Here is a 27,952-nt window from a genome sequence, read left to right on the forward strand (position 1 = left end):
AGAAGACATGTGGTGTCAGAGTAGTGGTCAGAGGGATGCATCTATAAGCAAAAGAATATCAAGGTTTAAGTTGGGTACAGTGATGCACACCGATAATCCCACAGATTTAGAAGGCTAAGGCAGGAGGATCACAAGTTCCAAGCCACCCTTAGCAACTTAGACCCTGTCTCAAGAAAAAGGTGCTAGGGATGTAGCTCAGCAGTAGAGTGCCCCTGGGAGAGAACAGATGTTCCCTAAGACTTCAGAAAGCACAAAACTTTCCAACATCTTTAGTTTGGACTTCTGGTCTCTAGAATAAATTTTGGTTTTAAACCACCCAATTTGTGGTGATGTGCTACAGAAACCCAAGCAAACTCATACAGTGGTGGAATTCCAAGTCACTGCCTATGGGAGGATAAGTCAAGGTCCTGTGAGAGAGAATGTGAATCTGAGACAGTAAATTACGGCTGGAAGAACTTGCCATGTAGCCCTATGTAGAGATCTAGATTTCATACAGACAACATAGGGAGCCACACAGAAAAAATTAAATGGGGAAGGGCGCAGTTCTCCATTTTAAAGAAGAGTGTCAGAAAATGGCCCCTGTTTAGAGTGGGCCTGTTTGACTTGCAGACTTTTCTCAAATTAATTCACTCTCTTTTCTTTTAAAACTTTGTGTAGCATTTTAAAATAAGTTCTTTTAAAAAGGAAAAAAAAATGATTTGTTCCCTTCCACACAAAATTATAAGGATTTGGCATACACCATTTGTCATTAATTAGCAATGGGTTATTTTGTGCTTACTAAATCAGGCCCTGTTTTTAGACATAATCTGCTAATCTCGGTTAATCCTCACAACTGCCCCATAAAATACACCCGCTATCCGCTCCATAATAGGGATAAGGGAGCATTTAGGAAGGTGAGATGACTTGCAATTACGAAAGCAGTTGGGCTGATAGTTGAGAGTTGAAAGGAAGGCCACCTCGGGTCTTAATGACTGTTAGGGACTTGAAAAAATGTTTCACCAGTGTCAGCCTACATTTCCCACCTTTCAGACTGGTTACTAGCAGCCGCCTCTGCGCTCTGGCATAAAGAACCGATTGAAGCGTGGCTAAGATAAAAGGGTGCTTGCTCTGTTTTTTTCCCCCAGGATCTCCGCGGAGGCCTCGCCGTTCCACCCCCGGCCGCCAGGGGACGCTGTGACGCAGCTCGGGCCCGGAGGCGGCCGCTCTAGCCTCACCCTGGGAAGTCGCTGTCCTTACCTTGTTCAGGAGCCCGCGCTTCTGTGCTTGCGGCCACTTGCCCTCTGCTCCGCCCTGAGCTACCCACTGCCCTCTTGCCATCCACCATGGCCCTGCTGCACTCCGGCCGCATCCTCTGCGGAGCTGCTGGCGCCTTCCACCCAGGCCTCGCCGCCACAGCCTCTGCCAGAGCCAGGTAAGCAAAGGGATACTGAGATGGAGTAGGACGACAGGCCTGCCCAGAGCCAGGGGCGCCGTGGGTCATCTAGCCCTCCCCGCTTCCAAGCTCAACACACACACACACACACATACACACATACACACATCTCCCTCTCTGCGACCCCCACGGCTTCCCTTCTCTAGGGCCTGAGAATTGTGTGTCCACGCCTCACAGTGATCCTCGGAGCCCCACATCCCTTCACTCCCTTGCACCGGGCACTGCAGGAGAGCGAGCCGGCGCAATCCCCAGGGAAAGGAAGTGTGGCCCTCTGCGGCACCCACACTCCCATTCAAGAGAGGGCGGGGGTGTCCGAGATGCTCAGTCGGCCGGGTGGGGTGCGGGGCAGTGTAAGCACGCGGGCTGCGGCGCCTGGGCCAGCGACGCACCGATTGGCTGCGGCGCCGGGGCTGCCACGCACCGATTGGCTACGGCCCCGGGGGGCGCGCGTGCCCTTGACCAGCTGCCCTGGGGGGCGGCCGGTCGCACCTGTCTTGGCCTCGCTGGGGCAGAGGCCGGGCCGGGCGGGTTGAGTTGGGTCGGGTCGGGCTGGACAGGGCGGCGGCTGGCTGCTGCCTGCGTACCAGGGGAAGGAAACGCCCTGGAGGAAGGTACCCGGCGTGCCGGCTCTCAGACTCGCTTTCCTCGCTGCATCCCGTGACCTTGGCGTGCGGCATCCTCCTGTCAGTGTTGCCGCCTGTGCCCCGGGTGACCCTGGGGCCCGTTCGGCCTTTAGCTGGGAAAGGACTGAGATGTAGTGTGTGTGTACACACACACACACACCTGTTTTTGTTTTAAACCCTTCGGCGGTCCGGTCCTAGGGAAGTCCTCAGTCTTTCCATCTCGCTCTGCTCTTTTATTCCGTAAATATTTCGTAACCCCACTTTCTCCAGGCACTGGTCCAAGTACTGATGATATAGCCGTGAACAAGACAGAGGGAAAGATTACTTTCCCTCAAAAAAAATGACAAAGTATGTAGTTTCAAGCTGTGATATGTGATGCAGGGGGAAATTTCAGAGCATAAAATGAAATAGGAATTTCTTCCTAGTGGAGACCTGAACCAGGTGATTAATTCACACAAGCCGATTTGAGGCTGTCTCTTTAAGCACTACCTAATGAGGAGCCCAGTCCTAAAACCACCTCCAAGCAGATATTAACTCCCAGAAGCCTATTATACGTTCTTTGACCTTTTGGTTGAATATATGCACAAGGTCTTTAAGCCAGCAGAACAGCCTGTCCTTTCCAAAGCCCCACTCTCTTGGCAGTACAGTTTTACCCCAGCTTTTCCAATTTCTTCTCTTCCTTATTTAGCTCCTTCTTGGCTCACTGTCCATGTGTGCTCTTTAAGCCTACTTACCTAGTGGGCCATAATTAAGAGTGATTTATGAAGAAAAATTGGAGAACAAAAAGAAGTGCTTAAAACTGTAATCAAGAGAAAGTTCGTTTCACCATTATGGTAATCTTAAAATAACCCTACTTGTATGGGTTTGGCTGGATGGCCTGAAGCTCTAGGTAAGGTGTTTGGTGAAGTTCTCTTAGTGTGACCTTTTAGTCATTCTTTCCCATTTGAGAGACTGGTTTTTCTCTTCTGCCTTTTCCCCATTAGAATATAAGTTACATGAATCAGGTGTTCCTGTCCACACCTGTAATTCCAGCTTTTCTGGAGGGTGAGGCAGGAGGATCTCAAGGTCTGAACCAGCCTGGGCAATTTAGCATGACCGTCAAAGTTTTAAACGGGGAATGGAGTGTATATGAGAGCAGAGACCTTACCTACTTAGTTCAGAGTGGCATTGCAGCATTTATGTAATAGTGCCTGGCGGGTCTTTAAAAGCGAATGTTTGTTTCAAATCCTGTTTTTAATACAAATATCAAATGTTGAATTTTATATCAAAATCTAAACATAAGAGAATGATAATGCTGCAAATTATGTAACAAAAATTAGTCTTAAAATATTGGAGTATATGATGTTTAAACAGTGATCCTAGGATTGGGTGATACATGACCTGTCTGGTGGTGGTACCTATTCAGACAAGGAAGTAAGATCCTTCACTCCCTCCATGTTGGAAGTGATCTTTACTTAAACCCAAATGGTAAAAGTTGAAAACATTAAAATTGCCACTTAAAGTTTAAGTGGGAAACCCAGTAAAGATTCCTTTTTTTTTTTTTTCTTTAAGATTATTAAAAAAAAAAAAACTCATTCTAATACAATAAAAACCTAAAACCTTGGCAGTTGATATTGTGAAGAACTCAGGATTTATCCAATGAAACTTACTTTTCATGCTCAGATCATTCACATAATGATTTCTAAATTCAAATATTTCATTTAGCCACAATTTTTTAATTTTTTTAAGTCATAATATAGACACAATGCCTTAGTTATTTTTATGTGGTACTGAGGATCGAACCTAGTGCCTCACAACCGCTAGCAAGCACTCTACCACTGAGCTGCAAATTCCAGCCCTAGCTACATTTTTTTAGAATGGAAAACACTGAACATAACTTTTTTGTTGATCTATGCATAGTGACATACTAATGTGTCTTTATTTATAATGATGTGTATTTATTTGTGGTGCTAGGGATAGAACCCAAAGCCTTATGAATGAATAAGCAAGTGCTCTACCACTGATCTAAAAACCCAGCCTGTTTTTATTTAATTCTGATTATAATTTTTTGTGAAGTAACTAAAGTATTATAAGACCTCTTTGAAAGGCAGTGTTCAATCGTGATACAATAACCAGTAGTTAAATGATCACAGTTATGGTATGGTCTCTGTCATTTTTAGCTCTGTGATCATGGGCAAGTTAATTAACTTCTCATTTTAAAATAAGAATGTGAGGAAGTGCATTGTAAAAACTAAAGCACTGGAGAGGCTAACATCCCCAAGAAATGTAAGGCATTTGAACTGGAAATGTTTATCTGAATACTTTGTACCTAATGTCTTTTTGGTTAGCTAGTCAGTATTGCTCAACTATTATTTGACTCTTCAAATATTGTTTTGAGGCTTTGTGCTTATGTCCAAAGGGCCTTGATAGGAATCACTTTGTAAGCCACAGGTTATCAGCATGGATTTTTATCCCAGCAGCACCCTTGTTTTCATCTAGGGCAATTTCTAAACATCTGCATAGTCCTTAACATTTTAAGGAGTGGAATAATGAAGGACATAGAGGACCTAAAACACAGCTACTAATCTAGAGCTAATCAAATTGCATTATCTCTGTGCCTATAGGGTGCTTAAAATTCAGTATTTTGGCATTGCTTTTAGTATTCTTCTTAAGAGAGAGACCAGAAGACTTAAGGCAGTGGTTTCTGAGAGAATGGGTTTATATGCTGAACATTTTAAAGAACTTGACAAATAAGTGCTTTTCACACTATTTAACAAGAATGGTGCCTTCTGTCCTTGTGGCTAGGGGCAGATCTGTCATCATTGTATAAGAGCCTTGGAGGCAGACCATCTTTTTAAAAATGAAAGTTACTTTCTAGAAGTTGCTCTTTGAATGTCAAGGGCATATTAGATTATAAAAGTATTCCTTTCACTCAGCAGTTAATGACAGTGATATAGATAGGCAGGTGGCTACATGTTTTCAGGATCTGAATTGTCGATAAGAAATAACTAAAATTTTCTTCAGGCCCAGTTTAGAAATTATTTGAAAGTATCTGTGTTTCTGACTATTGCTGGGTGCTAGAAATGACCAAGCAGCCTGGAGCAACAATTTAAAAAAAGGGGTAAGTGGGAATTTCGAGGGAAAGGATGGTAATGACAATATCTCCTGAAACTATAGGAGGGGAAAGCTAAGTAGAAGTAATTGAAAGGCAGAAAAAAACCTGCATTTGGTCATATGGTCCTGTGACCATATGTTTCTTGAATTCTCTGCTGTCCTTATAACTCCAAACTAGTGGCAGTGCAAATGAAAGTGCAGTTGTGATCTAGTAACAAGATACTGAATACCATCAAGCACTTGCTCTGAGCCAGCCTCTGTTCTGAGCTTTTTCATCTTTATGTCCACCCTGTGACATAGGGGTACCATTAGAACCCATTTTACAGATAAGGAAAGATGAGACTTAGAGGAGCCACTTCGTTTGCCTCTGCTCACATAGCTGGTAGGTGGCTCAGCTGCTCTTTGAATCCATGAAGTTTGCCCAAGACACGCTACTAAAAGAGACCATTAAAGGAAGTAAGCAGCTGGGTGTGGTGGTAACAACTGTAATCCCTATTGCTGGGTAGGCTGAAGCAAGTCTCAGCAAATTAGCAAAATCCTGTCTCAAAATTTAAAAAACAGGACTGGGGATGAGTGGTAGAGTGCTTGCCTAGCATGCATGAGGCCCCAGATTCCATCCCATTACTACTCTTTAGTAACAGAGAATTAACTGTATACACCAAGCACAACTATTGACTCTAAGGCAATTTCAAACCTATCACAATAGCATGAATACAACTCTGCACTGCCATGCCTGCCTGGCATCCACATGTCTCATGTAACAGTGAGGCAGATGAGTGATGACTGGTGAGATTCAGTTAGAAAACCATTGCTGGACAGGAAATTCTAGTGAATAATTCACAAACTGCTCAGCTTGGTGAGCACAGGGAACTTTCACCATGCTCTACTGAAACGTTGGCTTGGTAGAGATTAGATGGATGATTACCAAGAGAACGGTGTGTGAGTAGCCTGAGTAGTCCAGAGCCTTGCTTCCCTGGCTTCCCCTTTGAATGTACATCCAGTTCTTTCCCTTCCTCAGCCGTATTCCTAAGCCTCTTCCTAGAAAGGCTTTTCCTCTCATCTTTTATCATTAGCATTCAACTCATGGCTCACCTCCTCCTGAAAGCCTTCCTAACCTTGTACTTTCCTCTCCTTAAGCTCGTAAGTCCTCCTCGGGCTCCCATAAATCATATGCAGTGCTCTGGGCCTCTTTGTCCCTGTGAATCCCCTCCCCCCCATATACACTCCCAATCTGCATTGTTTATAGCTCCTTCAGCTCCTTCCTGGTCACCCCCTGACTACTGTGTTGGTAAAGGGTTGTGATTTTATGTTTCCAACTCTTATCTGGTGTTAATGAAGACAAGCTTGGGGTAGGGGATTTGTTTTATTTTGGTTTGGTTTTGTACCAGGGATTAACCCAGGGATGCTTAACCACTGAGCTACATCCCCAGCCCTTTCTATTTTTTATTTTGACACAGGGTCTGGCTAAGTTGCTGAGGCTGGCCTCAGCCTCCTGAGTTGCTAGGATTATAGGTTTACACCACCACACCTGGCTCACACACAAGTTAATGATTGATTTAGGAGATCTGAAAGACTTTGTTTTTGTCCTACTGGTGAGTAAACCCAAGGAAGCTTTACCACTGAGCTATACATCCCCAGCCCTCTTTGTTTTTTATTTTGTTACAGGGTCTCACTGAATTGTTGAGGCTGACCTCAAGCTTGCTACCCTACCTCAGCCTCTGGAGTCACTGGGATTATGGGTATGCACCAACACACCTGGCAAGACTTCATTTTATATAATATGAAACTATGTAAAAATCTTCTTGCCTATTTCCTCTGAAGAAAAGGGGTAAACTCATCTTTTTTCTCTGAGCTTACCGCTAACACCCCTCAAAGACCTTTTATTTATGTGGGCATAATATTAATGTTTACCATATTTCTTTGCTCAGTAGTTTACCATGAGGTAAAAACTCTCATGGTGGGGCTGTGCCTAGCCACATGTGAGGCACTGAGTTCTATTCTCAGTACCACATAAAAATAAAGTATAGGCATCATGTCCAACTAAAAAAATACACTTAAAAAAAAACTCTCATGGTAATAGTTTGATATATTAATGTATCTATTCTGCCAGAAGAGTATTTGAAGAAAAACCAGTGCTTTCGAGGGACCCTCTGGGAAATTTCAAAGATGGTTTTCAATGAAAATCGAAATTTTTTATTCAAAAAAATAAATTGTTACGTGATATTTGCCCCTTGATTAAGATAGGATATGAGTGCCTGAGAAACGGTCATTGATTATCTATTTAACCAAATGACAATAAAATTTTAAAATTAAACAAAACGTCATGGTAAAGAACATTAAGTCTTTCATATATTGGTAGAACACTTGCCTAGCACGCGTGAGGCCGAGTTCAATCCCCAGCACCCACGGCAAAAAAAAAAAAAAAAAAAAAAAGTTATTTATGCTGACATAAATAGCAGTTTCCAGTGTTTCCATCATTGTTGTATTTATTATTGAGTCACTTGAAAATAGCAAATTTCTAAACTTTAATTTCTAGTATAGTAAACATAGCTATACGGCACATAAATAAATGCTCTTTGTGTGGCTTCAGCCACAGCTCAGTCAGCTTGCTCTTGTCACTCACCCAACTCAGTAAGAATGTTCATGCTCATAGTGCCAAGAGTTTCGGGCTCTGCCAGTCAAAAGCCAAGACCAAAGCCCAAGCCAAGACCCAATGTGGGTCTTCAACTCCTCAGTCTTCCAGAGGTGCCCAGGCTCCATGATACCTGCCTCTGTCTGCCAACACAATAGCAGAAAAACCGCTGTAAGCCAGCAACTGCCATCAGCATGATCTGATGCCCTCTCGCGCTGTTTGTGCAAATGAACCTGAGGCAAAAAAAATTAAACAAGAGCTCTGTAGAGTCCTCAATAAGCTTTAAGAGTATAAAGGGATCTAAATTCAGAAAGATTTGAGAACTGCTGCTGCTTTTTTTCCCTTGGAAAACAAACACAGTGGTGTTTCTCTGTCACTATTGATCCTCATGCAGTATGTTCTTGACAACACATTGATTATCTTTTAACCGAAATAACTTGTTTCACGGAAAAAACTGAGTGGGGAGGCAGTGATGTCAGCCTCCTGCTAGTCTGCATTTTAAGCTGCTCCTGAACACGTAGAGTTAAACTTCCACAGCCACACACATGACTTTTTAAAGTTTAAATTATGCTCAGTAATCAATGTGCCTGTTTTCTATCTTACTTAGAAATTATCGGGGTATCCAATGATTTGTTAAACCATTAATTAACTCATTCTAATATTAATCTAAGGTTTAGTTACCTAAAGAAGCCTTGTGTGGTGGCTTACCCTTCTAATCCCAACAATTTGGGAGGCTGAAGCAGAATTTCAAGTTCAAAGCCAGTCTCAGCAATTTAGCAAGACCCCATTTCAAAATTTAAAAAAAATAAAAGGTCAGGGATGCTCAGACATGGTGGTGCACACCTGTAATACAAGCAACTTGGGAAGCTGAGGCAGGAGAATCACAAGTTTGAGGCCAACCTAAGCAACTTAGCAAGACCCTGTCTCAAAATAAAAACAACTTGGGGATATAGCTTAATGACAAAATACCCAGGGTTCAATCCCCAGTACCATCTAAAAAAGAAAAAAAAAAAAAAAAAAAAAAAACTGAGGATGTAGCTTAGTGGTAGAGTGCCCATGAGTTTGATTCCCTGAATCACACCAAAATTTTTTTAGTTACCTAAAAGGTCTTAGAAATTGTCTTCAAGCTGACATACTATAAAGTATAATTACTGTTCTCCAAAAGAATCTATTACCCCTGTCTAATCATGAGAAAAAAGTGAAATACCAATAGATCGACATCTTAACATTTAACCTAACCCCAGTATTCTTCAAAACCATTCAAGGTCATCAAAAACAAGGAATCTGAAACTGTCCCAGCCAGGAGAAACCTAAGGAGACATGACAACTAAGTGTGATGTAGTATCCTAGAAGGAATTCTGGGACAGAATTAAGTAAAATAAGAAAATCTGACTAATTAGTGGACTTAATAATGTATCTTTATGGGTTTCTTAATTGTAACAAATATGCTATGCTAATATACAATGTTAACAATGGGGGAAACTAGGAGTAGATAAACTATATGATTGATTTCCTCTAACTCTAACCTTGTTCTAAAAAATCTATTAATAAGAGTATAAGTAGCTGGGCAAGGACACCTGTAATCCCAGCAACTCAGGAGGTGAGGTAGGAGGATTGTGAGTTCAAAGCCAGTTCCAGCAAAAGCGATATGCTGAACTACTCAGACCCTGTCACTAGATAAAATGTAAAATAGGACTGGGGGTGTGGTCAGTGGCTGAGTGCCCCTGAGTTCAATCCCTGGTGTTTATTTTTTATTTTGTTTTTATTTTTTTATTTTTTTGGGTGCTGGGGATCGAACCCAGGGCCTTGTGCTTACAAAGCAAGCACTCTACCAACTGAGCTATCTCCCCAGTCCCCGGTCCCTGGTTTTTAAAAAAAACTAAATGAAATATAAAAAAGGGCTGGGGATGTGGTCAGTGGTTAAGCATTCCTGGGTTCAATCCCCGGCACCAAAAACAAAAACTAAAGAGTAGAAGTATATAATTACTATTGAAATTAGAAATTTGTCAGGTTGGTTTAATGAAAATTTACATTTTTCATAATTTTAAACTTTTTTCTTTACTGGGGTCTAGGGGAGTGCTGTGAACTACATCTTAAGCCCTTTTTTATTTTTTTATTTTGAGACAGACTCACTAATTTGCCCATTCTGGCATCAAACTTAAGATCCTCCCACCTTAACTTTCTGAGTGGCTGGGATTACAGGCCTGTGCCACCAAACCCAGCAACATTGTTTTTCGTAAATGAGTTCAGAAACATTTTAGGAATTCAGGTCCACCTAAATAAATCTTTGATGAATAAGATTAGTTTAATTTTGATTTAATGAAAATAGCTGTGGCTTTTATGTATTCATGTTAAGTATAGTATGGCATGCATTTTATTCTATATGCTTTTCCTGAAAATATACTGGTTAATTGATGAAATAAGATGAAAATCCAATTTAAAAGTAGTATGTTGAAAGAAATTTGTTTTCCTGTTTCCTGAGAAATTCAGGAATGTTTCCTGCATTTATGTCTATAACTCAAACCTTTTATTTGCGACATATATTGTCTAATTTATCTGTATTCTCCAGAGATGGAAAGCATTTCACATTCAGGCACTCAAAGTTTTTTTGTTTTGTTTTGTTTTGTTTTTTTAAGTTCTGAATTACTTACATACCAAGGTTATAGCTCTTCAGATACACATTTGGTTATAGGACCAGAGTAAGCAAAACAAAAAATTCAGGTCTGATTTTTCTTTTTTTTTTTTCCTAAGCCAAAGAATTCCTAATTTATTTAAGCGCCAAGTTTTAAAAGAAAACTGGACAAGACCCAACAAAGCGAATTCTGTTATTTCACACCCAACAGAGAATATCTCTCTGCCATCCTTCTACTGAGATCACACCCTTTGCTGCTACAAAACAGGGTCTAGCTTATTGGCCATAATTGAACCAGAAACAAAATCCAAACAAACCAGGAAAAAATGGTTATTTAAAAGTTCAATTGTGGGCTGGGATGTGGCTCAGTGGCAGAGTACCTGCCTAATGTGTGTAATGCCCTGGGTTCAGTCCTGCAAAAAAAAAAAAAAGCTTTATTGCATCTTAGGATTCACTCTCGGAGCCAAGAAAAGAGGAGGTCCGCTTCCCCAGCAGCCTAGCTCACCCGGCCCAGTCAGGGGATTCCATTGGAATTCACAGGATGGTCTCCAAGACTGTTACAGAATGGTTATTTTGTCTTGTTTTGCTACGGTAAATTCATGACATACAAATACAAAATGATGACTGTCAAACATTTTAACCATTTGAGTAATAATGGAGCCGGGAGGATGTTATAACCATTTCCTGCCAATTTTAAATTCCTAAACATCTAGCAACTCTGGCCTTCTCTGCCCCTACTGTCATGACCCTGGTTCTTGTCCTCATCTCTTTGTCTTGGGTAACCAGCTTCTCCTGGGACCCTCTGCATTCACCCTTACCACTCGTGATTCAGTACCCCACCCCAGGTTCATTCATTCTGTCACTCCCCTCACCTAATCACCTCACCCTCAAACAACTTTAATGTTTCTACCCCAGGGTGTTTAACAAGCATGCCTAACCTCGCTCTAACAAGTTTGAGAACAGGATAAATCCCAAGTCCCTGAGGGAGGCACATAATATTCTTGAACACCCCTTGCTTCTAGTCCCATCTTTTACTGCTATCAGCTTCTCACTGCCAGATTACTTGAAGTAATCTTTGAATGAAAATTCAGGTCAAGTTTAGGATGCTTTAAGAGCCTACACATGTACCCCTTCCTCCCCATAATGATCCAGATGTCCCCCTCTGCATCTCGCAGTGTCTTTGTTGAAATTATTGGTCTCTACTCTTCAAAGTGCTCTAAAGTCTTCTGCATTCTTAAATTATCCATACCTGTTACTGTACCCTGTGTGCAGTACGCAGATGTTTGTTGAAATGGATCTTTGGCAGAAAAAGACAGCTCTGCCCATGGGGGTCTTACCCAAGTGACTGAGATGAGGTGTTTCTCATTTCAGCTCTTGGTGGGCCCATGTGGAAATGGGACCCCCAGATCCCATCCTGGGAGTCACTGAAGCCTTCAAGAGAGACACTAACAGCAAAAAGATGAACCTGGGAGTTGGTGCCTACCGGGACGACAATGGAAAGCCTTATGTGCTCCCTAGCGTCCGGAAGGTGAGCTTGCTGTCCCCTCGGTGAGGCTGAGGGGGCACCTGACAGCCACAGAAAGAATACCGAGTAGAACTCCACGGCCCTGGGCTTTCGTTCTGGCACTAAATGTGAATCACTCAGGTTTTCTGACTGTAGTCCTGGCTATAAAAATGAGAGGCACCACAGTGCATGCCTGTAATCCCAGTGACTTGAGAGGCTAAGGCAGGAGGGTCACAAGTTCAAGGTCAGCCTGGGCAACTTAGTGACACCCTACCTCAAAATAAAAAGGGCTGGGAATATAGCTCAGTGATAGAGCACCCCTGAGTTCAATCCCCAGTACTGAAGAAAAAGAAAAAAGAGCAGGGGCAGAGAGCTAGAACCACACTACCTTGTACAAGATTGAAAAACAGGCATAATGTCATATTTAAACCTGAGGATATACAGGAAGACCAAAAATTTAAACATTGTCTCTTGGCAAGAGGAAAATAGAGGAAAAACCCTCTGTGCATGAGGGTTACTGTTATTATTTTGTTTTCTTCCATTGTTTGCCTTAGAAAAACTCTTGTACACAGATATACTCTGTCCATCTTTCCTGTTGCACTACAGGTTTTTTTTTTTTTTCATTCATTCTTGAATTTTGTTATTTTTATAAGAAGTATTTCTATTAGTGACATGGTTTCTATTATAACTTTCATATAACTAACCCACTTAGAAGTTTTAGAAATTATTCATGGCTGAGACTGTAGTTCAGTGGTGGAGTATTATCTGGCATGCGTGAGGCCCTGGGTTTGAACCCCAGCACCACCATAAAATAATAATTTATTTAGTAAACATAAGCTGTTGGAAGCTGAAACACAACCAAGCACTAGTGCACCTTGTCGCCTTATCACTTCACCTTAGCCATATGAGACATAAAAACAGTTGTCCTGCTGGGCGTGGTAGCACACACCTATAATCCCAGTGACTCAGCAGGATCACAAGTTCAAAGTCAGCCTCAACAACTTAGTGAGGCCCTAAGCAACTCAGTGATACCCTATCTCTAAATAAAATATTAAAGGTTTTGGGCTGTGGCTCAGTGTTTAAGTGCCCCTGGGTTCAATCCCCAGTACAGGTGAAATATTAAAAAAAAAAAAAAAAATTATATATATATATATATATATATATATATATATATATATATATATACACAGTTGTCCATCCATTTAACAGGTGAGGAAAATGGGACTCAGGAAGGTTAAATAACTCATACAACTAGTAAGGAACAGCCAGGCATCTGACTCTAAAGCATGAAACTATGTTGGCTATGACTGTTAACTCTTGGAAGTTCTTAGGCTGGCATATATCTTGAAATGCTTCCCTTTCATCTTATGTCTGCTTTAGCTGTTGCACCTAAACTTTGTCCTTGTGTGTTCCAGGAATGGCATTTTATGTTAAATAATAACCAAGAGAAACTTGCCCACAGAAAATCTGGAACATAGCAAGACCCCTTCTCAAAGCAAGATGACTTCCAGAATTTAACTGTAAAATATTAATTAATCGTAATTCCAGATAGGGAGAAGAAACTAAGTAAATACATTTTTCTCTTGTCTAGGCAGAGGCCCAGATCGCTGCAAAAAATTTGGACAAGGAATACCTGCCCATTGGTGGACTGGCTGAATTTTGTAAGGCATCTGCAGAACTAGCCCTGGGTGAGAACAGCGAGGTGTTGAAAAGTGGACGGGTAAGCCAAGCAGACTCTGGCATTATACAGGGTCTGCTTTTATATATGATAATTTTAACAAATGTAAAGTAATTTAAACATTTTAAACAAATAGGAAAAGATTTGTACATGGGTAGTGATTGAGGTGGCCACACTTGCTAATAAAGTTAAATTGGCATTCACTAAAGATTTCTTATAACACCAATTCTAAAAATGTACTAGTAATTCTAAAAAAGATGAGTTTGGCCCTACTTTTCTATTCGTATGCATGTGTTATGTTCATTTTACATTAAATGTGCTTTAAAACTGCCTACCTGGCTCTAGTTTGGAGCCTACAATCAGTCCCCACACTCACATGCTAAGCTTTCAGCTAAGATAGGAGAAGCGGGTAAGAAACCAGCCACTGGTGGATTGTGGGAGGCAGAACCAATGTGGCTTTATCAACATCCCTGTCCCAGCCAGTTTGGGCATTGACAGAAAGAAGACCCATCTCTTGTGTATACAAATCTGTAACTAACTGGGTGCAATTGTACGCACCTGTAATCCCAGTTGCTGGGGATCACAAGTTCAAAGCCAGCCTCAGCAACTTAGTAAGACCCTGTCTCTAAATAAAATATTAAAAAGGTCTGGGAATGTGCCTCAGTAGTTGAGCATCCCTGGGTTCAATCCCCAGTAAACCCCATCCCTAAGAAAAGTAACAACGAATCCCACCATTACATGTAATTATAATATACCTATTAAAAAATACAGGAAAATATTTTAAAAGATTAAAAAATAAAAACAAAACATAAGAGACCATGCTCACATGTGAGCTTATGTGCATGGTAGTTTATTTTCTTTTAAAAAGTGCTTTTTAAAAAATATATTTGCATATTTATTTTTCTAGATAGGCCTGGGAGGAAGATAACATTTATAGGTTGGGAGCGTGGTTCAGTGATAGAGCTCTTGCCTGGCCTGTGCAAGGCCCTGGGATTGATTCCCAGTACCACAACTAAAACAAACAAACAAATAGAACATACAAACATCTTAATGTACTTACTGACTTGATTTTCAAGGAACCTTGATGTTCAGAGGATCATTTCATTTTATATAATTCTGGAGTAATGACTGTTCTTCGTCTCTTATGCTTTTTTGTATAAATAATTCCTTTTGCATATTGGGGAGGAATTTTTGTGTTCTGGAAGCTTTCCATGTAACATGGATAATACTACCAGGCCATAAGGAATTAGTTTCTCAAGAACAAAGGCTACTGACTGAACAGAGTAGAGCCTCTTTGTTGGCTGGCCACATCACTAACCAATGGTGTCTCTCCAACAGTTTGTCACTGTGCAGACCATTTCTGGAACTGGGGCCTTAAGGGTTGGAGCCAGTTTTCTGGTGAGTCTGGACACTCCTTCATAAAAGAACTTTTGAGGGCAGCAGGACTTCCTGTCGTGTGTGTATTTGCTGACTCAGAAGTAGGTTTCCTCTTTCCAAGGAGTTGGCAGATTTCCTGTTCTGATTTTTAAAAGTAAAGTACCTTGGAGAAATTACATGGAGATATAACAATAAAAAATTAAGTTTATTGACCACATACTGTTGGTAGGGTGCTTTTGTATTTTAACTCATTTAATCCCTGTAAGGGAAGTTCCATTAAGCCATATTATAAGTGAAGAAAGTGAGGCCCAGATAGTCTGGCCATACAGCCAGGGTAACTGTCAGAGCCTGAATCACCCACAAGGTCTTGCTGCTGAGTCAGTGCATCTCTCAATCATAGAGTTAAGCTGGGTTTCAGGGGAAAAAAAAAAAAAAAAGTCCTCTCAGGGAAATATGCTAATGTTCTTACCTCTTTCTCTCTCTCTCTTTTTTTTTTTTTTTTTTTTTTTTTCCATTTTTCCATTCCCTTTCATCCCATCTTAGGAAAGATTTTTTAAGTTTAGCCGAGATGTCTTTCTACCCAAACCGTCCTGGGGAAATCACACACCCATTTTCAGGGATGCTGGCATGAAGCTACAAGGTTATCGATACTATGACCCCAAGACTTGCGGTTTTGACTTCACAGGCGCCATGGAAGACATTTCAGTAAGTGTAGCACTCGAGGTAGGAAGGTTAAAGAACAAAGAATAAACTTCCTTGTGGACATTTCATGCCTCCCAGCTGGATCCTAATATCTTAAAATACTTAGAGTGGCTAATTCCCAGACCTCAGGATCTCTTTGTTACTTACCAAATGATAGTGAACCCATGGAACTGAGCTCCTTTAAAGCTGCAGAAGTCACCCTCTTGGTTCTTTTTCTCTTTAGAAAATACCAGAGCAGAGTGTTCTTCTCCTGCATGCCTGTGCCCACAATCCCACGGGAGTGGACCCTCGTCCTGAGCAGTGGAAGGAAATGGCATCTGTGGTAAAGGTGAGGAGGATGAACCGATTGGTGACAGTTCTATGTTTAATAACTAGCCTCGATTCTTAACTTGACAAAGTCTTAACAATAAGAATTAATTAACCTTGAGTCTATACAAATTTCTGTATAGGCAAGCTGCCAGGAAAATTCTCCTCATCTGCATAATTAGAAGTTCTGAAATTGCTACAGGAGCAATTTGAACATATTTTGTTGCTTAGCCCAGATACAGTGAATTCTGATAAAACCAGTCATTGGCCCACCTGCACAACAGACTGCTGACCCAGGTGTCTGCTGGTGGTGCCCGTGGTTGCCCTGGTCAGTGGTTACTGGCACAGCCCTTACACTCTTTTTGTTTTTCCTCCACTGGTTCTTTCCTTGCCACTTTTCCTTGACATTGCCATTATCACTCCCAGAGTGTAACTGGCTATCAGAAAAGACATCAGAATTCCTACAGAGGAAGGATTAGTCTTACTCTCATTATCTTGTGTCCCCATTTTCAGTAAGTATAGCACTCTTGTCATATCTAAGCTGAAGAAACCAGGCACAGTGGTGCATGCCTATAATCCCAGTGACCCCAGAGTTCAAAGCCAGTCTCAGTAATTTAACAAGACCCTATCTCAAAATAAAAAATAAAGTCTGGGAATGTAGCTCAGTGACAGAGCAACCCTAGGTTTGATCCCAATACCACACACACACACACACACACACACACAAATCTAAGCTGCAGAGTGAGACAAACAGCATGCAAAGCCTTTTCAGACGAGATCGGGCGCGTTCAGGGTGGTATGGCCGTAGATGCAAAGCCTTTTCAAAATGAGGTGGTTGTAATGAGGCCACCCTGTGAGTCTGCCAGAGTTAAATTAATCCCAGAAAAGACTAGTGCTGGTCCTGTGCTGACTAGACCAAAAATAATTACCCAGACTCCTGTGGGCCTTAGAAGAGCCTTCTGTATGACTAAGCAGCATTCTGGGCACACCAAAATTAATATTCTTTTCTCAATGTCTTTTGAAGAATATGTTGATATCCTAACTCTAGGAAAATGCCACACTGCCATCTGGGGAAGAAATAGGGTTGACTTTATCTGGGTGGAACAGGTGTGGTCCCAATAAGCACAAGTAACCACGTAGGGCATCTGCAGATGGCTACCTAAAGCTTTGGTCTTCTCATTCCTTCCCAGAAAAAGAATCTCTTTGCATTCTTTGACATGGCCTACCAAGGCTTTGCCAGTGGTGATGGTAACAAGGATGCCTGGGCTGTGCGCCACTTCATCGAACAGGGCATTAATGTTTGTCTCTGCCAATCATATGCCAAGAACATGGGCTTATATGGTAAGCTAGAGGACCCAGTGTGCTATATGTTCTGATGAACTTGAGTTTGGATTGCGCGTGTTTAAGTCCATGTCCCTCCTTACCTGGGGAGGAAAGATTGGTATAGTGGATTTTACAGATTTTCTTTGTCTTCTTCAGTGTCCTTGAATTCCTCCAGCAAAGAAAACTGATTACCATTTCTCTAAACACAAAGTAACTAATATATGAGCCAAGAAAATAGATACAATGAAAAGAAATCTTGAATACTCGAACTTTCTGTTTGTCTCAATTGACCATTCTGTCTGTTGAAACTTTAATTTTATTTTTATGGTCCTTCTGATGAAAACAGATAATATTCAACAAACTTAATGATTTGCTTTAATATGTTAAATGGAAGAATTAGAAGACAAGATCCATTCTCTTTTCAGGCGAGCGTGTGGGAGCCTTCACTGTGGTCTGCAAAGATGCCGATGAAGCCAAAAGGGTGGAGTCGCAGCTGAAGATCCTGATCCGTCCCTTGTATTCCAACCCTCCTCTCTATGGGGCCCGGATTGCCTCTACCATCCTGACTACCCCGGATTTGCGAAAGCAATGGTAAGTATTCATTGCCACTCGCCAGCTATCTAGGTGTTCTGACCACAGCTCCTTCAGAGCTGGTTTAAACGGACTTCTAGTGACTCTTAGTACCTTTCAGGTTCCATATATGGAAAGGGTAAAAAGAAAGAAGTTTGCATTTTGTCCACAGAAATAAGAAACACATAATTCAGAAGTGGCAGTTCCTTTTATTCTCTCATCTCTGTATTTAGTAAAACTTGCCTTTCCCTAAAATCAAATTCAAATTGAAGTGGCATACATAGGAAAACTTCCTTCAGGAGATCATATTTTAGTTTTTGTTTTGCAGGGCTAACGATCAAACCCAGGGCCTCGCACATTGTAGGCAAGCACTCTACCACTGAGCTACATCCCCAACTCCCACACTTAGGGTCTTGTCCTAATAATAGCTAGCATTAAATCAATATTTCTTCATATTTTTTATTTTGATTATCTGTCATCTGAATCTCAGTACCTGTTCTCTAAATTAGTGTTCCTTAATCTTTTTGATCATATTCCACATAAAAAATGCATTTACTTCATGCCCCTGAATACACATTATATGTTCATGTACATGTAACTGAAATCTGTATTACAGAGGATTAAGCCCATGTGTGCTACTGAGCCCACTGAGCTACATCCCTAGTCCTTTGTATTTCCTTCTTTAATTTTGAGACAGGGTCTCACTAAGGATGGCCTGGAATTTATGATCCTCCTCCCTCAGCCTTGAGTTGCTGGGATTACAGGCATGCACCACTGTGCCAAGCAGATCTTTATCTTAATGTGTGCATTTCAGTACACATTTGAGAATCTGTAGTGGACAGAGATGACACACTGTGCTAAAAGATGACCAGAACACTCCAGAGGCTTAGAATCCAATGAGAAAGATGCACATGTAACTTTTTATTTTTTTTAGTTGTCAATGAACCTTTTATTTTACAGATTTATGTGGTGCTGAGAATTGAACCCAGTGTCTCGACACATGCTAGGCAAGCACTCTACCACTGAGCTAAAACCCCAGCCCCACATGTAACTTGGATAAAAGACAGAATGGAATACTGACTATAAGAAGTTGAAGATGTAGTGAGGACTGTGTGTGAGCTATGCCTTGAGAGAGGAGAGAAATGAAAGGACAGGGAAACTGGGCAGCAAGATCTGCCTGTGAAAAGGCAGAGAGGGGACATGGTTTGTGCAGAGTATACCTAAAAAGTTCCATGTGGTTTCTGCAGTGAAAAGACCGAGTGAGAGGAACTTAGAAGCAGCAAAGCTGAGGAGGTAGGGCCAACAAGGAGGCACCTTCACTGATACTGTGAAGTGGTCTGCAGCTTGGTGTGGAGACCTTGCCTAGCATGCATGAGGCCCTGGGTTCTATCCCAACACCACAAAATAAGAAAAAGCAGGGATGGGGAGATAGCTCAGCTGGTAGAGTGCTTGCCTCGAAAGCACAAGGCCCTGAGTTCGATCCCCAGTACCAAAAAAAAAAAAAAGAAAAAGCATAGATAATCCACTGAGCCACATCCCCAGCTCTTTTTTTTTTTTTTTTTTTTTTTTTTGAGTCAGGTTCTTGCTAAGTTATAGAGGCCAGTCTCAAACTTGTGATCCTCCTGCCTCAACCTTCTGAGTTCCTGGGATTACAGGTAGTCACCTCTACCAGCCCAGGTACCAAATCTTGAAAAGTTTCACTGAGTCAGAAAAAACATACCTAGGACTCTTATTTGACCTTTTAATTGACAGTTCATAACCTCTGTTCTAGGCCTGGGTAACATGGTCCTAGAGAGATGGTTTAGGAAAGCAACACAACACCAGGAAGGTAAACTATAAATGCCATTTCTATGATCCAATTTATAACCGCTGACAAGAATTTTCCATGAAGTCATAGGAATGGAATATAAGGATAAATTTTAAGAAAAAAGACTGTTCGAAATCAAGTGGGCTGTGTAGGGTGCAGTGGCCCACACCTGTAATCGCAGGAGGCTAAAGCAGGAGGATCACCAAATTGAATCCAGACCTTGTATCAGAATACAAAAGGATTAGTAATATAGCTCAATGATAGAGAATCCCTGAGTTCAATCTCTACTGCCACAAAAGAAAAAGAATCAAGTGGTGTGTGTGTACGCAGAACAGTGCATTCTGCAGTCCCCAGAACAAATTCAGCTTTCTTCTCTTTTAGCATAACACTCTTAACGTTAGTGGGCCTTGTTCCTTAGCTGATTGTTTATGGGTTTGGCTCCTATCATCCTCTGTTAGCTCTTATAAGCAAGGGCCATTTCTCAGTCCTTGTACATAGGACAATCCTTGACTTATTGTAGGTTCCCAATGCATTGTCTTCATTGTGAAGCAGAAATGTTTGCTCCACCTGTGTTAAGTAAGATAAATGTCACATTTTGTTTAACCCACAGCTTTTGCCTTGGTCTTCCTAAGTTCTTGAGTGATACCTTCACTTGCCTTAATATTGAAGTGTGTTAACTATTTTAATTGCCTGATCAAAGAAACCTTATAATTTAAATGGAATGCTATAGCTGGGCATGATGGTGCACGCCTTTATTCCCGGCTACTCGGGAGCTAAAGCAGAAGGATCATAAGTTCAAGAACAGTGAGAGCAACTTAATGAGACCCTGTCTGAAAATAAAAGTTAAAAAATAAGGAAGCAGGGGCGATGATGTGTGTCAATGATAGAGTTCTTGCCGAGCATATGCAGGGCCCTGGGTTCAACCCCCAGTACCAAAATGGGGAAAAAAAAAAATGCTACAAAATAGTTTACTTCCCTGGCCAATGACATCATGTGACTGAGTCAAGGACTAAGAATTGAGGCAAACAGGAGAGGAAATCAAGGAAGGTAAAAACACTGTTGGTGACTAGTCAAATGAGCTTCCTCTTGGGGTCTCCTTACAGGTTGCAGGAAGTGAAAGGCATGGCTGACCGCATCATTGGCATGCGGACCCAGCTGGTCTCCAACCTCAAGAAAGAGGGCTCCACCCACAACTGGCAGCACATCACTGACCAGATCGGCATGTTTTGTTTCACGGGCCTAAAACCTGAACAGGTGAGTGGACTCTTAATTTCTCCACTTGACTGGTGGATCGGTCCTTGTAAACCAGAAGAATTCCACATAGGTCACCTGCATGATCAGGGTTACACTGAAAATGGCTATCTTGGAGCCCTTTTAGGTGAAGTTAACATGTAGCTTTCATGTGTTTTGGGTTTTGTTATTTTTGTTTCAGTATTGGTGATTGAACCCAGAGCCTCACACATGTAAGGTAAGCACTCTACCACTGAGCTACATCTTCAACATCCCCAACCCTTTGTTTTTTTGATACTAGGATTTGAACCCAGGAATTCTGCACCACCACTGAGCTACATTCACAGTTCTTTTTATTTTTAATTTTGAGATGGCCTCACAAGTTGCTTAGATACAGGATGCACCACTGCACCTGACCTTTTTTTTTGAAAGACAGGGTCTCACTAAATTGCCCAGAGTGGCCTTGAATTTAGAATCTTCCTGCTTCATCCCCCTTGATAGCTGGGATTACAGACATGAGCCAATAACATTGTTTTGAGATGGAGTCTCATTGTGTTGCACAGGCTGGTCTAGAATTGGACTCAAGTGATTGTTCCATTCTTCCATCTTAGCCTCCTGAGTAACTGGGACTACAGGTGTGCACCACGTGCCTGGCCTGTTTTGATGTTGTTTTTTTATTTGCTTACCTATCTGTATCCCCCATGAGACCGCTTACTTCTGAAGCCCACATAACCCAACAGCTTGGGGTTTTTTCGTTTCAGTTTTTATTCTTGGGTTTTGAGGTTCTGGGGATAAAGTGCAGGGCCCGTGCATGCTAGCAAGTACTCTCCCACTACTTCACACCCCCAGCCCACACAGGGGTTTTGATTGCTCGTGACCACTGCTGGTTCTCCAAGGAAGGGTAGGAGAAATGGCTGTTCCATAGCTGAGTCTGGTTCTGTGCTTCGTATGACATTGTTTGTTTTGTTTTGTTTTTTGGTGCTGGGGATTGAACCCAGGGCCTTGTGCTTACAAGGCAAGCACTCTACCGACTGAGCTATATCCCCAGCCCCTGTTTGTTTGGTTTTTCCCCACCTGTTCCACCTCAGAATTCATCATATCTTCTTAAGCTGGCTCACTGAGTCTGGGAATAGGGCGTAAGTAAGTGAGAAAATAGAGCTGTTATTTTCCCATTTTAACAAGTTGGCTGTTGTGCTGTGCCAAAGCTGGGAAAATTCCCTGACCAGTATCCAAACTGTTTTCTCTCCACAGGTGGAGCGACTGACCAAGGAGTTCTCCATCTACATGACAAAGGATGGCCGCATCTCTGTGGCAGGGGTCACCTCCAGCAATGTGGCCTACCTTGCCCATGCCATCCACCAGGTCACCAAGTAATCTCCCGGTGCTAGAACAGAGACAACCTTTCTGTCGTCAGCCCCTGCCGTTGTGAGACTCACATGCAGGATGAGGGAGGGTGGATGGGGTGAGTGATCATTTCTTTCAACCACAGTGCAAAACACTCAGTGACTGGATGTATTTCTCAGAAAAGAACATGTAGTGAATAGGGCAGAGGCATCCATGGCTGGTGTCTGGAACTCTGTGGCTTTAAACTAAACTCTCCCCCATCCTTTTATTCCAACTTTTCTGAACGAGTTTACATGTATAAGAAAGTCACAGTACCAAAAACCTGTCATGACATTGCAATATTTCAGAAGCTTTAACTGAAGCACTGTATGGTGTAAGGGGGTCCTCTGTGGATCCAGCATGAGACACAGCTCATGCTGAGTTCTGTCATAAACAGTCAACCTCACATTTGTCCCCCCATGGTGGAGAGTCCTTATCAACAGACCATATTGCACAAATTGTGCTTTACAAAAACCAATGTGTCTGTTGCAACTGCAGCAAGGAAAATAATAGATTCTGTTTCCTGTCTTATTTAAGAAAAAAATGAAAATCTCTTTGCTGTTCTTTTCTTTAACACAAAGGTCTACTAGCCCATTCTACTGCTTGATTAACCATGAACCCCATCCTATCAAGATCTATTTAAGATGAAGAACATAATTTTCTGCTCATGCCATACCCTCTTGCTCTTGGCAAAGAAGAGTGGAGAGTAGGGAACTGCACTTTATGTTGGCATCCTCGTCAATGACTGTGTAATTGTCTCCCCTTGGGATGCTGCCTCTGCCCACAGACCTTTTCCTTCATTCCTTGTGGTTGTGCAGCCACTAAGCTCACATCGTGAGTCGGGCAACACAGGTTAGAATCGGAAAGGAGATGCTCTGGGTTTTGTGTGCTGCCAGCCAGGCTTAGGCTTCACCCTTGGAAAGATAACCACCATCTGCTCTAATCATGTAGACTTACTGCAGCTTGGTTTCTCTGTTACAATAAAATTACTGTAGATCCAACCACTGTCTACCTTTTTCTTTAATGGGAGGAAGGGGTAGGAGTCATTATATATTCCAGAAATCTAGAGTCACAGTCCGCTGACTGTAAGCCCAAAAGATGTGTTAGTGGTCCCAAATGCTGACAGAAGCACATCTTTTTCATCATGCCATTGAGGTAAGCCAGCTCAAAGATGTTGAGAATCCTATAGATACAGGAAAGGGATGGAGGGGAGGTGACGGTTTCAAATGTCTTCAGAGCCAAGGAGGTAATAGATAAAAAGTGGAAACTGGGTGGAAGATCTTGATCAGCCCTTATCCACAGTGGAGGAGCAGTAAGGAGTGGCAGCTGTGAACATGAAAACCCTGGGTTGCAGGTCCTAAATGTTAAAGGAAAAAATGAAAATCCTTATTTTTAAAAATTGGCAACAAAAAAAAAGTTGGCAAATAATTCGGTATTTTAAGAGTGTTTCATAAGCAAGCTGCAGCAGTAGATTGCTGATCTGCAGGCTGTCAGCAGTGCCAGAGGCCATTCAAGATGGTCAGAGAAGCAGTGGAGCAGGGTTCAGGCCCAGAGGCCATCTGTCTGGGAAGGGAACACAGGCTCAGCATGTTTGTCCCTTGCTTCAGACTCCTGAGGGCCAGTGCAGCAGGAAGAGTCACTCCTAACCCTTTGCTCTTCTGGATTCCTGTTACTGATGGATGCACCGGGGTGGTGAAAGGATAAGTGAACACACTGCTTCACTGGATATCTCTTAAAGTATCTTAAAACTGACAAATAAACATATTAGCCACTTTGGAAAGGAAGCGCCTGCCTAGATAAGGAGAAACTGCTTTAAAGTCTCTTGTCTGGAGCAAGAATGGCTAAAAGTTGGGTGCCAAGACCTCAACTAACTAGAAAACTTGACCACCCTGCTAACCTTGTTTTAAACATAAGGGTTGCTGCTCGCTCTGCACTGAGCCCCATTCCTCATGTGATGTATGAACCCTGATTTTCTCAAAAGTCCAGGCCATTTGCCTACAACCCTTTCCTAGTTTCCTAGTCTGGGTCTAAGGTGTCTAATGTTCTCCAACTTAATGGAGAAGGGTAGTTTGCCCAGGCTAGTTTCCAAAGCGAGATTGTTCATTAAAAATATTTGTTGTAACCAGGTATGGTGGCACATGCCTATACTGCCAGCAGCTAGCTGGGGAGGCTGAGGCAGGAGGATTACAAGTTCAAGGCTAGCCTCAGGAACTTAATAAAACCCCCATCTCAGAATGCAAAGGACTGGGGATTTAGCTCAGTGGTAAAAAACCTCTGGGTTCAATCTTTTTTTTTTCAGTATACAAAATTATATCAATTTTACTTATAAATTTTGATGTAAAAGTTCTAAATAAAATATCAAGTCCATGAATAAATAAAAAGAATATAACATGAAAATGGTTTTTATTTTATCCATTAGTATAATTCAATACATTATAAACAGAGCAGAGACTCCTCAAATCATTTTTCTCTCCTTCCCTTTCGCATTTCCAGCTGGGTTCAATCAAACCAAAAAAAAAAAAAAAAAGTATATATTTTTATATGTGTGTGTGTGTGTGTGTGTGTGTGTGTGTGTGTGTGTGTTTGTTGCAGTGCTAGGGAATGAACCCAGGACATTATGCATGCTAGCCAAGTAATTAATCACTGCTCATGCCTCCAGTCACCCCTACTTTTTTTTTTTTTTTTTTTTTTTTTTAAGAAAAGCAGTTATGGTGGTGCATGCCTGTAATCCCAGTGCCTCCGGAAGCATTCATAAGAGTTCAGAGCCAGCCCCGGCAACTTGGTGAGGCCCTAAGCAACTCAGTGAGACTCTGTCTCTAAATAAAATATTTAAAAAAGAGCTGGGAATGTGGCTCAGTAGGTAAGTGCCTCTGGGTTCAATCCCCAGTTAAAAAAAATAAAAAAACTTTCTAGAACTGGAGATGTAGCACAGTGGAGGAGCACTAGCCTGGCACGTCCTAGACCCTGAGCTGGATATCTAACATTGAAAAATTAAAATAAAACTTTCCAGGTGATTACATTTGACTGATCAATGGACCAACCATTAAGAGCTATTAGACTAAACTGCCTCAGGCTTACATCTAAACAACCAAGTCCAGCCTACTGGACCAGCTTGAGAATTTTGTTTTAAAACTTTTTCTTCTGGGCTATGGATTTTTTTTCATAGAAATTGTGACTTAGCTGTGCACAGTGGCATACACCCATAATTCCAGCGAGTTGGGAGGTTGAGGCAGGAGGATCACAGATACAAGGCCAGCCTCAGCAACTTAGCAAGGCCCTAAGCAATTTAGTTGAGACCCTGTCTCAAGATAAATTTTAAAAGTTCTGAGAATATAGTGCAGTGGTAAAGCACCCCTGGGTTCAATCCCAGTATGAAATAAAGAAATTATTGGTTTATTTATATTTAGTGGTAACTGAAAGGCCAATTTTTCTTTTTCAAAATGATACAAAAATGCTAAATACTATTTTTTCTCAGTGATATTATATATTTGTATTAGAAAGTAAAAAATTTGGGGGCTAGAGTTGTAGCTCAGTGGTAGAGCACTTGCCTGACATGCATTGAGAACCCTGTGTTCAATCCCCAGCACTGGGAGCAGGGGAAAAAGGCAATTTCTCAGAAAGTGAAAAATTCCCCAAAGGTCTATCACCTGGAGATAGCAGTTGGCTATACTAGATGGCCTTGCATTGATTTTCCTATGCAAATATTTATATGGTAGAAATTGTATTGTTTATGTACTTCTGTATCCTGCTTTTTTCACTTAACATGTTATATGCCTTTTCCCCATAAAATAAAAAGAATTTAAGTGTTTTTCAAAGGGCTGCTTTGGTGCATTGCTTAGCTTTATTTCTTATGACAGGCCTTTTCCAGTCTTCAGCATTAGAAATAATGCTGTAGTAAATGGCCTTGTACTTGTGTCAGTTGATGCACAGCAAGTACAGCTGAAGAATTAATTTGTAGTGCTCGAATTGCTGAGGCAATAAGGTATGTACATTTTGGAGATGTTGTCTCACTCTCCCACCACATAGGGGTTGGGTTTCCTCCTAGAAGCAATACATTATGATTGACCTTTGCCAGCCTGAGGTGAAATTTTACATCTCAGCGTAGTTTTCACGTGCATTTCTCTTGAGGGAAGATTAAGCATTTTTCATTCTGTCTTTCAATTTTCTGTTGAAATGCTGGTTGTCTTCAATTTCAGGAGATCTTAGGGATAATAGTCATTTATGTAGGAGTTGTAATTGTTTTGATTCTTGTTTTACAAAGAAACAAATTTTATGAAGACAAATGTGGTAGCATGTGCCTATAGCCCATCAAGGAGGCAGAAACCAGAGGATCATTTGAGCCCACAAGGTCAAGGCCAACCTGGGTAACCATAAAAAATATAAAAAATATTCTATAAAGCAAATTTAGCCAGGCATGATGTCATGTGCCTGTAATCCCAGAAGCTAGGGAAACTGAGACAAGAGGATTGTGAGTTCAAAGCCAGCCTCAGCAACTTAGCAAGGCCCTAAGCAACTCAGCAAGACCCTGTCTCTAAATAAGATACAAAAAAAGGACTGAGGATATGACTCAGTGGTTAAGCATCCCTGCATTCGACCCCAGAATAAAAAAAAAGAGCATATTTAGACATAGTAAAACCCCTGATTAGACACTTGTGCAGTGATATCTAGACATTTTTAACAGTACTTCCTCAGACACTACATCCTTCTTCTCAAAATGCACATATTTCCATTATTTGCTCAGCATGTAAGAAGATCATAGATCCTGATACACAACCGAGACCAGTTCACTCATCTGGAAGAATAGGTTCCCTCTCATGATTTAAGTCTGCTGCTTGGAAGGTTTAATGCAGTGAAATCTTCCTACATTATTAGGGAGCAAGTATCAAGTGGTGGTAGCAGCACAAACTCTGGAGTCAGATGCTAATTATGTGGCCTGGTCTGCAGAGCACTACACCTTGTTTTTGCTCCCTGTATACCAACTGTCATTAGATTCCTTATTTAAACCTTGTGGTTTCAGGAAATAGCCACTATTTTGCAGCACCAACCCAGGACTTGGCACGTACACCTCCTGCCCACAATTTCCAGTTTTATACAAAAGCAAACCAAGCATTGATTTGCCCATAATCACACAAACTGCACACAAATCCAGGGTCTTATTACACTAAATGTATACTCTGCTTAAAGTCTGTGTTCTGCTTCTATGAACCCCCTCAAAGCTTCAACCCTTTGACCATATCCACAACCATTTGCAAGCTAACAACTATCTAATTCCTCTAGATTCAATTAGTCCTTCTCCATGTCCTTTCCAAGCAGTGAGAAGTAGGGTTTTAAGATCACTCAAAAGCTGTGTACAAAAGCACAACCCTGAAACTGGGTCTTAACATTTGTCTAAAATGGGACTAGAGACCAACCAAGCACGTAAATCTCACTCTATTATATAACTCAATAATGGGATAGGATTAATATCCCTAAAATCTGGGAATGTTTGAGCTCAAACTCCCTTTTTTTTTTTTTTTTTTTTTTTTTTGCTTTTTGCTTTTTGCAGTGTGGAAAGTCAACCAGGGCCTCATGCATGCCAAGCAAGCACTCTAGCACTGAGATGTACCCTCAGCCTCCTCCCTGTCTTTATTTTATGTAGCTAGATGTGCTCTTCAACATGA

At 41.5% G+C, this 27,952-nt stretch overlaps 1 protein-coding gene across 1 annotated transcript; it reads left to right on the top strand.

Moving 5' to 3' along the window:
* Positions 1 to 1,222: 1,222 nt before the first annotated feature.
* Positions 1,223 to 23,293, top strand: Got2 (glutamic-oxaloacetic transaminase 2). The gene is made up of 10 exons (XM_047529514.1): positions 1,223 to 1,411; positions 11,784 to 11,940; positions 13,508 to 13,636; positions 14,933 to 14,992; positions 15,515 to 15,676; positions 15,897 to 16,001; positions 17,170 to 17,320; positions 17,728 to 17,893; positions 20,783 to 20,933; positions 22,161 to 23,293. Exons 1-10 carry the CDS (start codon positions 1,323 to 1,325, stop codon positions 22,281 to 22,283), a joined length of 1,293 nt encoding a protein of 430 aa, XP_047385470.1. The 5' UTR covers positions 1,223 to 1,322; the 3' UTR covers positions 22,284 to 23,293.
* The last annotated feature ends 4,659 nt before the right edge of the window (positions 23,294 to 27,952 follow it).

This window comes from Sciurus carolinensis, chromosome 16 (assembly GCF_902686445.1).
Source record: "Sciurus carolinensis chromosome 16, mSciCar1.2, whole genome shotgun sequence".
Lineage (NCBI taxonomy): Eukaryota > Metazoa > Chordata > Mammalia > Rodentia > Sciuridae > Sciurus > Sciurus carolinensis.